Raw genomic sequence first — 15,260 nt, 5'->3', positions numbered from 1 at the left:
GGGCAACAGGAAAAAAAAAAATAGAAAATTGTAGGACTTCCAGCCTGCAATTCTATTATTATTTATTAAAAAAGTACTAAGTAATAAATTCAGTCCATTTAATACTGTAAAAACATAAAATAAATCACAGAATGGCTCTGGTTGAAAGCGAGCTTAAAGATCATCTAGTTCCAACCCCACTGCCAAGGGGGTTGGGTCTACCCAATAGATCAAGTTGTCTATCTAACCTGACCTTGGGCACTTCCAGGGATGTGGCACCCGCAACTTCTCTAGGCAACCTGTTCCAGTGCTTCACCACTCTCTGAGCAAATAATTTACTTCCTCCTAACATTTAAACTAAACCTTTCCTCTTTTATCTTAAAACCATTCTCCTTTGTCCTATCATTATTTGCCCATGTAAAATGTCACTCTCCATCATTTTATAAGCCCTCTTTAAGTACTGAAGGGCTGCAGTGAGGTATGCCTGGAACTTTCTCTTCTCCAGGATGAACATCCCCAGTTCTCTTGGCCGTTCTTCACAGGAGAGGTGTCCCAGCCTCTGACGCCAAGATGAACTTTGTGTCCCTCCTCTGCACACACTCTAACAGGTCCACCACTTTCTTGTGCTGGGGAGCCCCAGACCTAGATGCAGTACTCCAAATGGAGCTACGCCAGGGCAGAGTAGTGGGGGGCAAAACATCCTGTATGTTTATTCAGTTAACTGTCATCAGATTCTGTTTAATTTTCCTGTTGTAACTCCAGGTATTTGTTTTCCTTTCAATGGTTTCCTAACCATTACAACTAAATTCCTGTTGTGTTTAAGTTGTTTGAATTAGTCATACAAGCTGGGTAATGTCTTTTGTCATAGAAGTGGCATGAAGAAATTACAATCTACAAAGATGATGTGGAGGAAGTTGGGATATTAGCTCAGCAAATACTAGAGGAAAGTCTCACTACAAGTAGAATGGGAAGCCAGGCTACACAGCTTACATCTCGATATCAAACTCTCCTTCTTCATGTCTTGGTAAGCAATGATTAAGTAATTAATTTATAGATTCATAGAATCATAGAATATCCCAAGTTTAAAGGGACCCATGTTGCGAAGCACGGACGAAAGCACGACAGACACCAGCAGAGTCAGATCATGCTTCACCATTTTATTGCCCGAATAGCCCAACTTTTATAGTGAATTTTACAGGGGTGGACAGTGTTTCACACAAGATTATTGGTCAAAAGCACTCAGACAAACCGTTAAGAAAATAACACCACCTGCAAGAAAAGAACCCCCCTTTTGATTAGAAGTTAGGAAAACAACCCCCTTTGTGCTTAACGGCCACGTAGACCTAGTCCTTGAGGCCAGCTGCTGATAACAATATTATCTGAGTTCCTTAATTGGGTGATGTGGGAGTCATTGCAGTGGGAGCTTCTCACAGTTACTCTGGCAGCTTGGTTTGCTCAGCTACAGCAGGCCCTGAGATTTCTAAGGCATACCCCTGGTTGCTTAAAGCAAGCTTAGATCGAACAATTATGCCAATTCCCAACAGACCCACAAAGATCATTGAGTCCAACTCCTGGGTCCAACTATTCATTATAAAATTATAAATAGTCAGTTGAGAAACAGGTAAGATAGACTTTCTTAATTAGATTTTATCAAATTTTACTCATTACTGTAGATTCCATAATACAATGTTCACATACATATCTGTGTTTATTTAACTATCTACATATAAATATATACACACATTTATAACTATATACGTGTAAACAACCATGCATATACATAGATTTCATTGGTCTAAATGTGTTAGAGAACAATAATCAGGTTGAAGCTCTTTCAAAAATATTCAGTATTGATCAGATGTTACTACCTTTTTTGTCAGCTTCAGGAGAGAAATTCAGAATTCAGCAGATTTGAAGGCTGAATTACTACTAGAGAAATGTTTTCATGTTACCATATATATATAATATAGATAGATGTGGGCAAAAATGAATGGATAAGATACAGTGTTCAAGTCACTTTAGGTAGAAAGTGCTTCATAGTGACATAATCACAAGTCACTATACAAATTGCAAAATATAAGTCCCTTTTCCATGTCTAGCATTTATTCAGTTTTAACATTAGTGATTGTGGTATGTACACTCTGACAAGACCCCAGTAAGAATTATCCATTAGATATGAAAGGACTCAAAAACTATATATTTAATCTTAGTATATCAGGTTTTATTGATAAGTGGCAATTTATTGCTCTCTCTAACCAATAGCTATGACAAATATCAAGGTGTTTCTCATTTCTTCCCCTAACCTCCATACCTGTTTGAAGGAACAAATAAAGTTTCTGGAAGAAGAGATACGCAGTATGGAGGAATCAGAATTGGCTTTTAGTGCTTACACAAATTGGTACGGAGCTACTAACAAGAACTTCAGAAATGTGATCACCAAGTCTGATGTGTTGGATAAAACAGCAATGGAGAAAAAAGTGCAGGAACTAGAGGTACAGTGTTCTTGAATACAGTTGTTTTTTGTCTTCAGTTTCTGTTCACCAAGAAGTGCCTATATTTTAACACGTATCTTAACAGCTGCTCAAAATTCTAACTTCACTCTGCCCAGAGAAGTAAACAGGATAAAGATCACCAAATATAAAAGTTTGTGTTCTCATGTCATATACATATTACATCACAGTTTGGTTGGTGAGGTTATGCATAGTCATAAATAATATAATCCTCTCTTTCCATAAGGCATGTTTTATGCCATAAGGCATATTTTGTTTCAGGTTAAAGCTTAGAATAAATTTTCCTCCCACATCATCCTGCCATGTTTTATACCAGTATGCATTGTTTCCTGTATGCATTGTTTCCTGTATGCATTCCTGTATTTATACCAGTAGTTATAATATTATATACTTAATTATAATTCCCGTATTTATACCAGTATGCATTGTTTCCTGTTTTACTTCATTGAAATAATTCAGTAGTAAAACTCACATTTCATCTGAGTTGCAAATGAGTTTTTCATGTTTCCTGTAGCTTAAACATAATGCACTAAGTGAAAACTTTCATCCATTACAGAATTCGAATATGAGTCATCTCCTGATAGACCTGAGTTTCTGTGTTTATGTTCACAAGCCCAGCGCAGAGCAGAAGCATTCATTTGTTGTTGATGTTCTTTTGTGTTTGTTTGTTTGTTTGTTGTTTCTTTCTAGTTTATCACAAGTTAACCTCAGGTAATTTTGTAATTAAAAGCCCATTTAATTTCCATAGCAATTCCTTGTGTCCTTAATAATAATAATAATAATAACAATAATAAAGTGTTATCCTATCACTAATAATAGAACTACACTGAATCAAAAAGAAAGAGACAAGAGCTCGTATGCATTTTCTGTTAACCAACATTTCTTTCACAGCTGCTGCTGAGTGATATGGACATAGGCCACAGTTTACTAAAATCTGCCCGTGAGAAGGGGGAGCGAGCTATAAAGTACATGGAAGAAAATGAAGTTGACCAGTTAAGAAAAGAAATTGGTGATCATGTGGAACAGCTTGAAGAGTTGGCTGGATCCATCAGGAAAGAACACATGACTTCAGAAAAATGCCTTCAGTTGGCAAAGGAGTTCTCAGACAAATACAAGGCACAGACTCAGTGGCTCACAGAGTACCAAACCATGTTACATGCTCCAGTGGAGCCAAAGAGTGAACTCTATGAGAAGAAGGCCCAGTTGTCCAAATATAAGGTAAAAAGTGATCATATCATTGCACTATTGAATGAATTTTGACCTAGAGACTTGCAACAAATCTTCTGATGCAAGTGTCTGTTCAAGTGTCCTCATTAGATTTATGAGATATCTCTGATCTGGGTATCTAAATCAGCAAAAAAGTGAAAAGATGCATGATGCCTACACCTATGAATCAGAGTGGGCACATAGATATGCAAAGTGAAAGTTTTAATAAGGCTTCTACATTTGAAAATGTCCTGTTATGAAACAAAATTCTATTTCTATTTTTACATGTGAGCAATTCCTTTGACATCAGCAGAGTTAACTTCCATTTAAGCCAGGAGAGAAAATAATTGGTCTCTCTTCTCTGCAGACATTTCCCCTGTCTACATTTGCTTAATCATCTTTCTGGTTAAAGCTGAATGTCCCAGCTCAACTGACATCCAGGACAGTCAGCTGCTATGGCTTCCTCTGTTTTTAATTAACATTTTTATGATTTTTTTTTTTCCACTTGTAAAAGTGAGTAGAAAATAATTGAGATCAAAACTGTTGCCTATCTTAATGATGCTTTTTTGAAATACTCCAGGCTTCCATACGTTTCGTAAGATGTACACTGGGCCTGGCTGGAATGAAGACACCTCTCCTCATAGCAGCCCATACAACTCTGTGTTTAGCTTTTATGGCTAAAACAGTGTTGTCAGCATACCAATGCTTTTGCTGTTGCTGAGCAGTACTTGCACAGCACCAAGGCTTTCTCTCCAAACCACTTATCCACCCCATCCTCCTGCAAGCTTAAATACCCAGTCATATAGAAGATCTGTGTGCTTGCTTGCTACATGTTTGAGGAACTTGTATCTCACCGTTAAGTGGTAGATACTGCCATGTACTATGCTGTCTGACCCAGTAGCACAACAATGACAACAGGAGCTCAGACTAGATACGCTTTATATTCAAAACTTATGCATTAATCTGTTATATATTATCTCCCTAAGGGCAGGGATTTGGTGATGATTGCCCACCTATTTACAGAATTTGTTCCTCAGAGCAAATTTTATCCTTAGAATTTAACCGTTCACACATATTAACTCACTTTCCTATAGCAGCTCCAAATTGTTAGGCATGCTACTAGGCAATCACAAAAGGATCAATTGCTGTTAGGTTCCTGCAAAGCTGTTGTCTCAGGGCATAGCTGGAAAAATATAGTCCCACAGTAGTGGCAAAGTTCTTCTCATCTGGAAAGGATGATATATGGCCATACTTCAGATCAAAGGTGAGCGAATGAAATAGATATTCAGTGCTCAATTAATATTTCGCTATTCTTGCTTGCACTGTAGTCCATACAGCAGACCGTTCTGTCCCACGAGCCTTCAATAAAATCAGTGACTGAAAAAGGAGAAGCACTTTTTGATCTGGTGAATGACGTGACTCTAAAGAGCAACATTCTAGACCTTCAGAGCAGTTACCAGGAACTCTGCAGTGCAACAAAGGTAAAAAGTCAGAAAGAGAAATTAAGGTTCTTCCAAATTACTATATTTTTCCCCTCTTTGAGAAGTTGACTATTTGTTTCATACTTCTATCATGTTACACTCTGCACACAGAGCCAGTTAGGTTTCCTTACCTTTTATTTGTCTCTTGCTTCTGCTACATCTCACACAAACTTCATTTAATCTAGTTTCACTACTGAATGGAGGTCACTGACGAAAATGAACTTTAAGATGGATTCAAGTTAATTCAGCAAGGACAATATAAATTAACATTGATTCATTGAGTCTACATGAATCTACATGAATCTACATATAGTAATACTTTGAAACACTCAATACTAAATACGTCCTTAAGTATGATTATGGCTACAGCTTTAAATAGGTTATACGCCTAACAAGGAAAAGCTCCACAAATTAAGTTAAAGTCATTTTACCATCGTAATCGTTATTCGTTATGAATGTTATTATTTTCATCATTATTTAATTTATTTTATTAATAATTTAATAATTTCTTTTAACAATATTTTAATTATTGATTTTTATTAATAATGTAATTAATAGTTTATTATTTTATTATCACCATTATATGTGTTGTGTATATGTCATCATATATTCATTACCATCATTATTCATCATATTAAGTCCTTAAACCATCTTATTAAAGTCCTTTTAATTTCCAATCCATCCATCCATCCAATAATAGATTAAAAGTTTTTTTTTCACAGCTGATTTTTAAATTTGTACAGCCTGGTTTGTACCACAAAACTGATATCTGTTGTAGTAGACATAATTCTGATGAGTTAAATTCAGTAAAGTACATGAAAAGCTTTTTCAAAGGGGGGAAAATAATATTATCTCAATGTATTTACTCATGGTTTTGTGTGCTAGAGTCACAAGTAGATGTACGTATAAAGGCAGCAAATACCTAACCATAGCATTTGGTAGGTCATGTGCAGTCTCTCGGTGTCTGTAATAGCTGTTTTGAAATGAATTTAATGTCAAGTTAACAATGTTTCTTTTCTCAAAGAAACAGAATCTTCACTGTTTTCTTCAACCTTCTCAGTATACTATTTCACCCTAAATAAAAATGCCACTCAGTACCACATATTTTTTTCACACAACTAACCCCGTTGGTATCTGGTTTAACAGTCTAATGACAGGACTCACTCATAGGAATATAAATTTGGAAGATTCTTACTATGCTTTCAAGATCTTGGTGTTCTGTTTTTATTCTTCTTATGTTTTAATTTTGGTCATTGTGAACCTGCAGGCATATGTTGACACCTTAGAGGCGAGAGTAAAAGAACATGAGGATTACAATAGTGATTTGCAAGAAGGAGAGAAATGGTTACTACATATGTCCAGCAGGCTGGTTAGCCCTGACCTCATGGAGAGTAACAATCTTGAGATAATCACTCAGCAACTAGCCAACCATAAGGTGGGTTTGTTGCTTTGGTAAACCTTCTTTATTGGGTAAATTGGAATTTTTCTTCTCTGCTTCTGTGTCTTCACTCCAAAGCTCTAGTTATTTCTCATTCATCTGTTTTATTCCTCCTACTGTTAACAGTGAAAATGAGCACCAGTGTCATTAACACAGTGAACATATTTACTTTGTTGTAGCACTGTCTCTTGGGTCAAATTGAATCTGCACAAGAACTTTGTTGTACTCTGATCTGAATTTCATGTCAGACTCTTTACGAGAAGTTCCAAGGAATAGACCACAAAAGGCAGATTAGGGTCTTTTTACTCCTAAGGTGTTTTTGACTCTGACACTTAAGGAAAAATAATAATAAATTTTCAAGTATTAAGGTGTCATATTTCATCCATTGATTTAATTCAAGGTATTGTTACTGACGTTATCAGTCATAAGTACTCACCACCTCAGTTACTGATACTTTCTGTAAAATAAAATAAAGCATAATCCAATCCCCACCACCACATACACACTTAGAAACTGAGTTTCCAAGGACGAATATTGAAACCTTTTACCTCACTGTGATTAGCATATTATCCTTTAAGTAACCTCTTGGTATAAAAAATTGGCTCAGCCAAATCTGATGCAAAGATCTTTCTACAGTTGAAGAGCTTATGGAATAAGATATGATTCAGCATCAGGTTTTGTCCTTAGCATTAGACACAAGAGAATTTGATGCAACCCTGGAGATCAAAGGAAGACAAAGGGCACTCTGTTTTGGGGCATGAGCATATAATGTTTACACGTTACAACAGTACTGCAAACATTTCTGTGGAATATCTATGTAAATACTTTTAACAATGATTTTACAATGAAAGTATATTCTAATAGCTTGACTATAACAATACACGTTGCCTGAAAACCTGTGTCCACATCTGAAGACAAGGAGTGATCAGAACACATTCTAAATTTAAAATATTATTCAAAATATGTTAACTATTTCTTAGGCTATCATGGAAGAAATTGCAGGATTTGAAGATCGTTTGAACAACCTGAAGAGTAAAGGTGATTATTTGATCAACCAATGCACAGAACATCTTCAAGCAAAATTTAAGCAAAATATACAAAGCCATCTTCAGGGGACAAGGGACAGCTATTCTGCCATATGCAGTACAGCCCAAAGGGTGAGTCTTGTTTCAAAAAACATTTTTAATACAGTGTAAGAACAACATTTTTTTTTCTGTAATTGCTTTCTGTTTCTTCAAATGGTATAAATTTCTACTGTTTCAAAATAAATTGAACCTATAGGCTCCTAATATAGCATTTCATCATTACTGTGGTGCAGATGAATTTCTTGTGATCCAAATGTTGCCTTGCAGTCAGCAGAACTAGCTGCGTATCATCCAGAAGTTTGTACTTAATTTCTCCACTCCCTTGCAGCATTCATGTTATAGAAGCTTCTGAGCAGTCACAGTCAAGAAAATAAAGCTATTCCTACTTCAAAAATGATGGAACAAATTACACTTTTAGTGCCAGTTGTTTAAATATATAAATAACTGGTCTTAATTATGTACAAGAAAATACTGTCTGTCTTAGTTAAACCAGAACATACAATAAAGAAGGGCTAACTGGGTCAGTCCCTATTAGGAGATCAGGACAGCAAGAAGTAAGAGTTGTAAGAGTTGTTGAGGAAGGTAAAACCTCATACTATAAAAATGGTAAAATGATGGACAAGAATATAGAAATTAGAGAAAATACTCTTCATTTTCACCTCTATTTTCTCTTTCCAGTAGTTACGCTTTAGATATTGTCTGTTTTATCCACAAATGCAGTGGGAGCTTAAGGAGTTAACTATCCCATGGTAGTTTGTACAAGGGCTAAAGTAACTACAATCTTAGCAGTTCTCTTTTCTTCTGCAGTTTGCAAGGTGTGGGAAGAGAGACAATAATGGTGTTTGAAAATGTAATGAAGTTCCAAATTGTTTATTTTAGGTATACCAGAGTTTGGAACATGAACTCCAAAAGCATGTTAATCATCAGGATACCCTACAACAGTGCCAGACCTGGCTGTCTACAATACAGTCAGAATTAAAGCCAAGTACCTGGCCACCCTTCAGCCTGGCAGATGCAGTTAAACAGGTAAAAGTTCAACACTTGAATATGCTCAGTTATCCTTAATGAGGTGATTTCACGTAAGAGCTTTATATTAATAGAAATTAGGTACTCCCTCTAGCCTCCTCAGACACCTGTGTAGCCTCATTTTTTGTCCCCAGCTCAAAAAGGAGTACCTTGAAGGAAAAATAACTTTAGGTGAAAAATCACACAGGGCTTTTGTTAGCTCTGTTTAATACTTAGAAATATGCTACTTGAAAACGTTGGCTAATTAGATAAAACTGCTCAGATATTCCATAGATGTGTTTAGCAGAGAGGTTGTGTCTTTCTGCTTGTCTAACTGCTTATCTCTGTCTACTAAAGTTCCTACATGACACCTAGTTTCATAGTACCATCAACACAGAATCTGTTAATCAGTCGATTAAAATAAGTTTTCAGTCTGATAGTATAGAAATGCCTCCAGCTCACATTAGTGATTAAGGATGTTTTATTTGTTTTCTGATTATTTTTAGTAACTTAATATATGTAATTACTGGATTTGTACATTGTTTTCAAACTAACCTAGTTTGACACAAAAAAAAAATGCAGAAATTCAAGGCTTTCTCATCTACCATATAGCTTGAGACCTTGAAATACTAGAGATTTTGATTTCCCTTTCCTCTAGTCCTTTTTCTGCTTAACACTGAGAATGGTATGTCTGTCTTCTAGATATCTGTCCTTCTACCCTTTAAATAATAGGAGATGGCAATTAGCATCCCCTCTCTAGGTTAGACAAACCCTGTTCCTTCAGACCTGCCTAAATGCCACATGCTACTGCCCCGTATACACTACCCCTTTGCTGAACTTGCACCAGCTTGCCGATAACTCTTCTGTTAAGAGGGAAACTTGAACCCAATACACCAGGCTCAGCCTGACAAGTTTAAGCACAGGAGGATAATCCCTTCCTGGAGCATGCTTTCAGCTTTCTTGCTAATGCAGTAAGTCAGGGTTGCCACAAGGGCGCACTGCTGTGTATTCAACTTCTTGTTTACAAGGACCCACCGCTGCCCCTCTGAGTGGTCGGTCATTCACCCTCCTCTCTGGGACTCTAGGAGGTATGTTATATGCAGGTATAAGCCTGCTTTTTGACACTGATACCACCATTTTCTTGTGAAATGAGGAAAATCTTCATGAGAGAGATGGGCTTCTATGGACAATAGCAAGAGGAACAACCCTCAACAGAATAGTGTTGTCAGATCTTGTCAATTGTAGATGTTGAGAGGGTTTCAGAGGGTGTGGAAAACTTGTTTTGCCACTGGTTTGGATCCTCCATGATCTATTGAGATGCAAGAGATTTTTATAGGTATAGGCAACAAGACACTTTAATAATTGGATAAAGCCCTGCTTCCCATTTACCTTGGGAAAGTAAGTCACCTTTCTGAAACTATGTGTGTCTATCCAAACCTCCTAATTATAAAGAAATAAGGTAGGTAATGCATGTCACTGAGTACTTTGCTAAATGGACAATGATAATCAAATTTTTAAGAATTACTCTTTTCCATGTTTTTTACATTGTTTGTAATAAAATAGCATATGTCTACATTTCTTCTCTTGGAAGTAATGAGCTAAATTTTAAACACTGAAACGTGATTTTAATAAAATAAGAAATATTCCACAAGCTGAGTTTATATGAGGATTGTCTTCCTTCAGGTGAAACATTTCCGGGCTCTGCAGGAACAAGCCAATACATATTTGGATCTTTTGTGCTCCATGTGTGATCTGTCAGATGCCACAGTGAAGAGTACAGCAACAGATATTCAACAAACAAAACAAATGGTACAAGATAACCAGCTTTTAATCCTATTTAGAGCTTTAACTGCTGTCATCTGTCCTCTTTTAAGACAGTCATCTTGGGTAATGGTTTAAAGAAATGTTATCTTATATCTTACATGCATCTTAAGTATTTAAACAGCTATTTTATCTTTTTTTTTTTTTAATACATATATATAGATATATAATATAGATATTATAAAATTGACACAATGCTATCCTGGCAGTAATAAAAAGAAAAGGGACAAAGGATGTGAGAGGTACTGAGCTGCTAAAAAATGTCCTAAAGCCACACATATGACATCATGATGAAGAAAACTAGTTCCAAATTATTTGTCTTCATAAAACATAACTCAGTTAATTCTTATTTTTAATTAAATATTAAGTGTATTTATTTATTTATTCAACAGTAGACTGATGTTCTTCTTATTAAGATATACTAATATATTCTTTATAATCATGATTTTTATAAGTCAATTCATAAATCTATGTAATTTATCCAGAATGCATCAATTTTAGCATATGAGTGTATAGAAGCCTACCTCAATTTTAAGTCTCAAATTACCTTAATGATTTGTTTTAAAATAAAATAAACATAGCTTATTAGAAAAATTATATTGTTAGGATTCCTGGGTTTTTAACCATTAAAGTTTTAGTTTCACACATGCACACACACAAAAAACTCCTGAAACTACTTCTACCAAGAGTAAAAATATAATACATACAGTAACAGTCTTTCATACCAGAGAAGTAAATTGTGCAAATCCAAGTAATCCATACAAAAAAACTGCAGTCCAAATATTGAGTAACTAGAAAGCATCCCAAACACCAAAATGAGATTCTTCTTTTATATATATATAAAGCAGTGGGGGAAAAAAATAAATAAATAACATATAGGCAAAATTACAGGGCTAGGCAAATTAAAATTAAAGTGTTTTGTTTAAGTGGTTTTTTGGTCATTGTGAAGGCGTATAGGGCATAGTCCTCCACAATTCTTGGTACACAATATGCATTACAAATTACACAGTTAATTTAAGCTTCAACTGAAGACTTAGAACACTTCAAAATACATATATAAATATACTTGCTGCACTCAAGGGGGAATTTTTTCACAGCTTTCCTGGGATAGGTTTGATTTTTACAACTTTTGAAGGTTAAGTGTCTTTGTGAATAATATTAGCCGCTTCAGAATCTAGTACAGGAATTTGTTGTGAATAAAGTATTGTGCTGAGAAGAAGAAGGTATTCATCCTCCGATGCCCCAAAAATAGCTGCATTAAAGCATTCCTACTCCTTTTCCTTTCTTTCCTTTTCTTTTCTGCTAGATTGAGCAACAGATAATGAACTCACAGTATTTGGCTCAAGGTTGGGAAGAGATAAAACAAATGAAGGCTGAGCTCTGGATATATTTCCAGGATGCAGATCAACAACTACAGAATTTAAAAAGGAGACGTGCAGAGTTGGAGCTAAACGTTGCCCAGAATATGGTACTCCAGGTTAAGGTAAGGAGACTTTAGGTTAAGAGCAGAAGTTAAAGAAGACATTCATCCTATGGCTGATTTAATTACAATACTTGCTCTATACATGTGTTGCATAGAATTGCTAATATGTTCTAAGCAAGAACAGTGAAGACAGTGGAAAGAAGGTTTCATTATTGATGTGTGCAGTTCTGGGCACCACAGTATAAAAAGGACATGAAACTGTTGGAAAGTGTCCAGAGGAGGGCTACGAAGATGGTGAAAGGCCTGGAGGGGAAGACGTACGAGGAACGGCTGAGGTCACTGGGCCTGTTCAGCCTGGAGAAGAGGAGGCTGAGGGGAGACCTCATCGCAGTCTACAACTTCCTCGTAAGGGGTTGTCAAGAGGCAGGAGACCTTTTCTCCATTAACACTAGTGACAGGACCCGCGGGAACGGGGTTAAGCTGAGGCAGGGGAAATTTAGGCTGGACGTCAGGAGGGGGTTCTTCACAGAGAGGGTGGTTGCACACTGGAACAGGCTCCCCAGGGAAGTGGTCACTGCACCGAGCCTGTCTGAATTTAAGAAGAGATTGGACTGTGAACTTAGGCACATGGTCTGAACTTTTGGGTAGACCTGTGCGGTGTCGAGAGTTGGACTTGATGATCCTTAAGGGTCCCTTCCAACTCAGGATATTCTATGATTCTATGATTCTATGATTGATGCTACAGGGTAACACAGGGAGCAAAACACAGCACAATACTATTTTTCTGTGTTTTTTCCTTTTCTGTTTCCTTTTCCTTTTAACAGCAGACAGTTTTCAGCCTACTGTTTTGATTTGCCTTTACTTTTAAAAGGCTAATTTCTGATTGCAGTGGATATGAAAATAAGGTCTGCAACTTGTGCTTGCTAAGTTCTTTGATTCCAGTGCTTGTAAATCATTCAGTTCTATTTCAAAGTCAGTCTAGGAAACTATTCAATTTTGCTGGACACTGAAAAGCACAGGAGTGTTGGCATAATGGAAAACCAATTTAATTTACCTTCAGTAGTGAGATAAATGCCTTCAGGTCCTCTGTCATTTCAGATATTTTCCATGGTTATTCTGCACACATCTCAAACATCAGTAAGGTAACAAGAAGAAACAGGAAAACAAATTACGTATTCAATAACTGATTAAATGCTTGGCTTTTTCATTTTTAGTCTAGACTTTGCATTTTCTTTTCTGATGTGCCAGGAGTTAGCTGAAAAGTAAACAGCACTTCTTTTCTGTTCTAAAGAAGTGTCAAACAAAGCTGTAGCTCTTGAACACACCTCAGCACAATGCGGTCTAAAACTTGCTACACTAACCATCATGAAAGGTGTCTGTGAAGAGGCAGGAGTCTGTACTTCTTCAATATTTCAGTCAGGAACTTCCGATTATTATGCATGTCAGGCACCAGTTGTACTGTCAGATGTGGTGCAATCTGTATTTTTCCCATGTATTCCCCTGGTGTAGGAAGATGCCTAGTTCCATTTGAGACAGTAACAAAGAATGAAGCAGAGAAGGGCAGTAGCATCTCTTCTCCAGACCTCTAAAAGCTCTCAGTGAAAATGAATCACCCCAGCAAAGTGCTGGAGCTGGGTATAGTTGCTTAGTTATTGGAACTAGAATTTGGAAAAGATTATATTTACCCTAGACAGTGTGTAAGTGCCAAAGAATATTTGATTATTTTAACTGTCAGTATGATGTATATTTTTTTCTTGGGTTCTCTGTGACTTATTCAGTAAATGTGTGTACAGATGAGCTCATTTGTCTACTGGAGTTTATAAACTTAAATAGTAATGATACCTGAATAATTGTTGGCTTTATTTCATTAATGACAAGAATAATGGTCACTATTGGGGGAATAGATACAATGCAAAATATGGATGTGGGGTTCACAGACTCATTGGCATTGCTTCCTTTTTTCAGTATCTAATGAAAAGGAAAAAAAAAAAAAAAAAAAGCTAAAAAAAGTATTTTCAGAATGAATTCTCATGAGACCCTGATTATCTTGCTTGTAATAATGTAGGTAGAAGAGGCATTAGGCCAGGCACCTAGACAACAAGACGTCACTTGCTTTTGATTTCTTTCTATCATTGGCAGTGGGAAATTGCTCTGGTTTGCTGTCCTCATCTGATAAGATGGGGAAAAAGTGTTTTCTCCCTTCCCATAACTTTTATCTAATTAACATTTACACAACATTTGCCTGGGCAGATAAGTAGTACTTACAAAATATATTAATTTCAGAGTTTGTATTTAAATTTCATCATATAATTTAAAGTAGGTGACAATGTATTGAATTTGGTTTGTATATTTTTTAGGAATTCAATCAGAAGTTACAGTCTAAGCAGTCAGCTCTTACCTCTGTGACTGAGAAGATAAACAAACTAACCCAAGGACAGGAATCACCTGAACACAAGGAAATTGGACAGTTGAACAACCAGTGGCTGGACCTCTGCCTTCAGGCACACAGTTTGCTCATACAGAGGGAAGAGGATCTGCAGAGGACAGGGAATTACCATGATCGCATGAATGTAGTTGAAGTTTTCTTGGAAAAGCTCACAAAAGAGTGGGACAACCTGGCTAGGTAAAAAAGAAAAGCACACACAAGGCTTATTATATATACACTGAAAGAGCAGTTTACAGAGTGTCTCTAAGTGGATCTGCTAAAAATACATTTTTCCATGCCTAAATTAAATCAGCCCCCCCCCCCCCCCCCATTAATTATAACATAATTACTTGTACTGAAATAAAGAGAGTTTGAGGAGCTGTATCTTCAGTCTTTGTCTTTAAGGCAAGTACTGACTCATCCCATCTTGGGCCATAACGTTTTCTGATATTTCAAGCATTTTGACTGTTTTGTTTGAACTTTTCGTTTGTGTTTGTTGTCGTTTTTTTTAATCTGTTAGACTATTATATTTCAGTTTAGTTTATTTCATTTATTTAGTTTATTTATTTATTATATTTCAGTTTGGTTGCTGCTGCTAAATTGTTGCAGCTGCTTTTCACTCGTGTATAGCATAAACACACAGGCTGTGTGTAATATTTCAGGAGTCTGCTACTGCTGCTATTACTGCCATGAAACAAGATTCAACTTCATTACTTCTTGTTACTGTGTTCTGGTTGTTTGAATGGGAAATATAACCTGTATGCTGTGCATTACTGATATTAATTTGTTTGGTCAACCTGATGACCATATTGAAAGTGAAAGAGAGAGGAATAAAAATGTTAAACTTTGTAATTTATATTCAAGACCAGTACCTTCAAAATAATCTG

At 36.3% G+C, this 15,260-nt stretch overlaps 1 protein-coding gene across 1 annotated transcript in view; it reads left to right on the top strand.

Annotated features, from left to right (window-relative positions):
- The window catches only part of SYNE1 (spectrin repeat containing nuclear envelope protein 1), a 257,346-nt gene that overhangs the window by 113,156 nt on the left and 128,930 nt on the right, over positions 1-15,260 (top strand). The window contains 10 exon segments of the mRNA XM_032185747.1: positions 848-1,003; positions 2,301-2,471; positions 3,381-3,707; positions 5,024-5,176; positions 6,444-6,611; positions 7,595-7,771; positions 8,579-8,725; positions 10,388-10,513; positions 11,832-12,008; positions 14,306-14,571. Coding sequence (XP_032041638.1) covers positions 848-1,003; positions 2,301-2,471; positions 3,381-3,707; positions 5,024-5,176; positions 6,444-6,611; positions 7,595-7,771; positions 8,579-8,725; positions 10,388-10,513; positions 11,832-12,008; positions 14,306-14,571 — 1,868 coding nt within the window.

Source organism: Aythya fuligula, chromosome 3, assembly GCF_009819795.1.
Source record: "Aythya fuligula isolate bAytFul2 chromosome 3, bAytFul2.pri, whole genome shotgun sequence".
In the NCBI taxonomy this organism is placed as follows: domain Eukaryota; kingdom Metazoa; phylum Chordata; class Aves; order Anseriformes; family Anatidae; genus Aythya; species Aythya fuligula.
The sequence above is the reverse complement of the archived record's forward strand: the minus strand, read 5'-3'. Positions and strand labels throughout refer to the sequence as shown.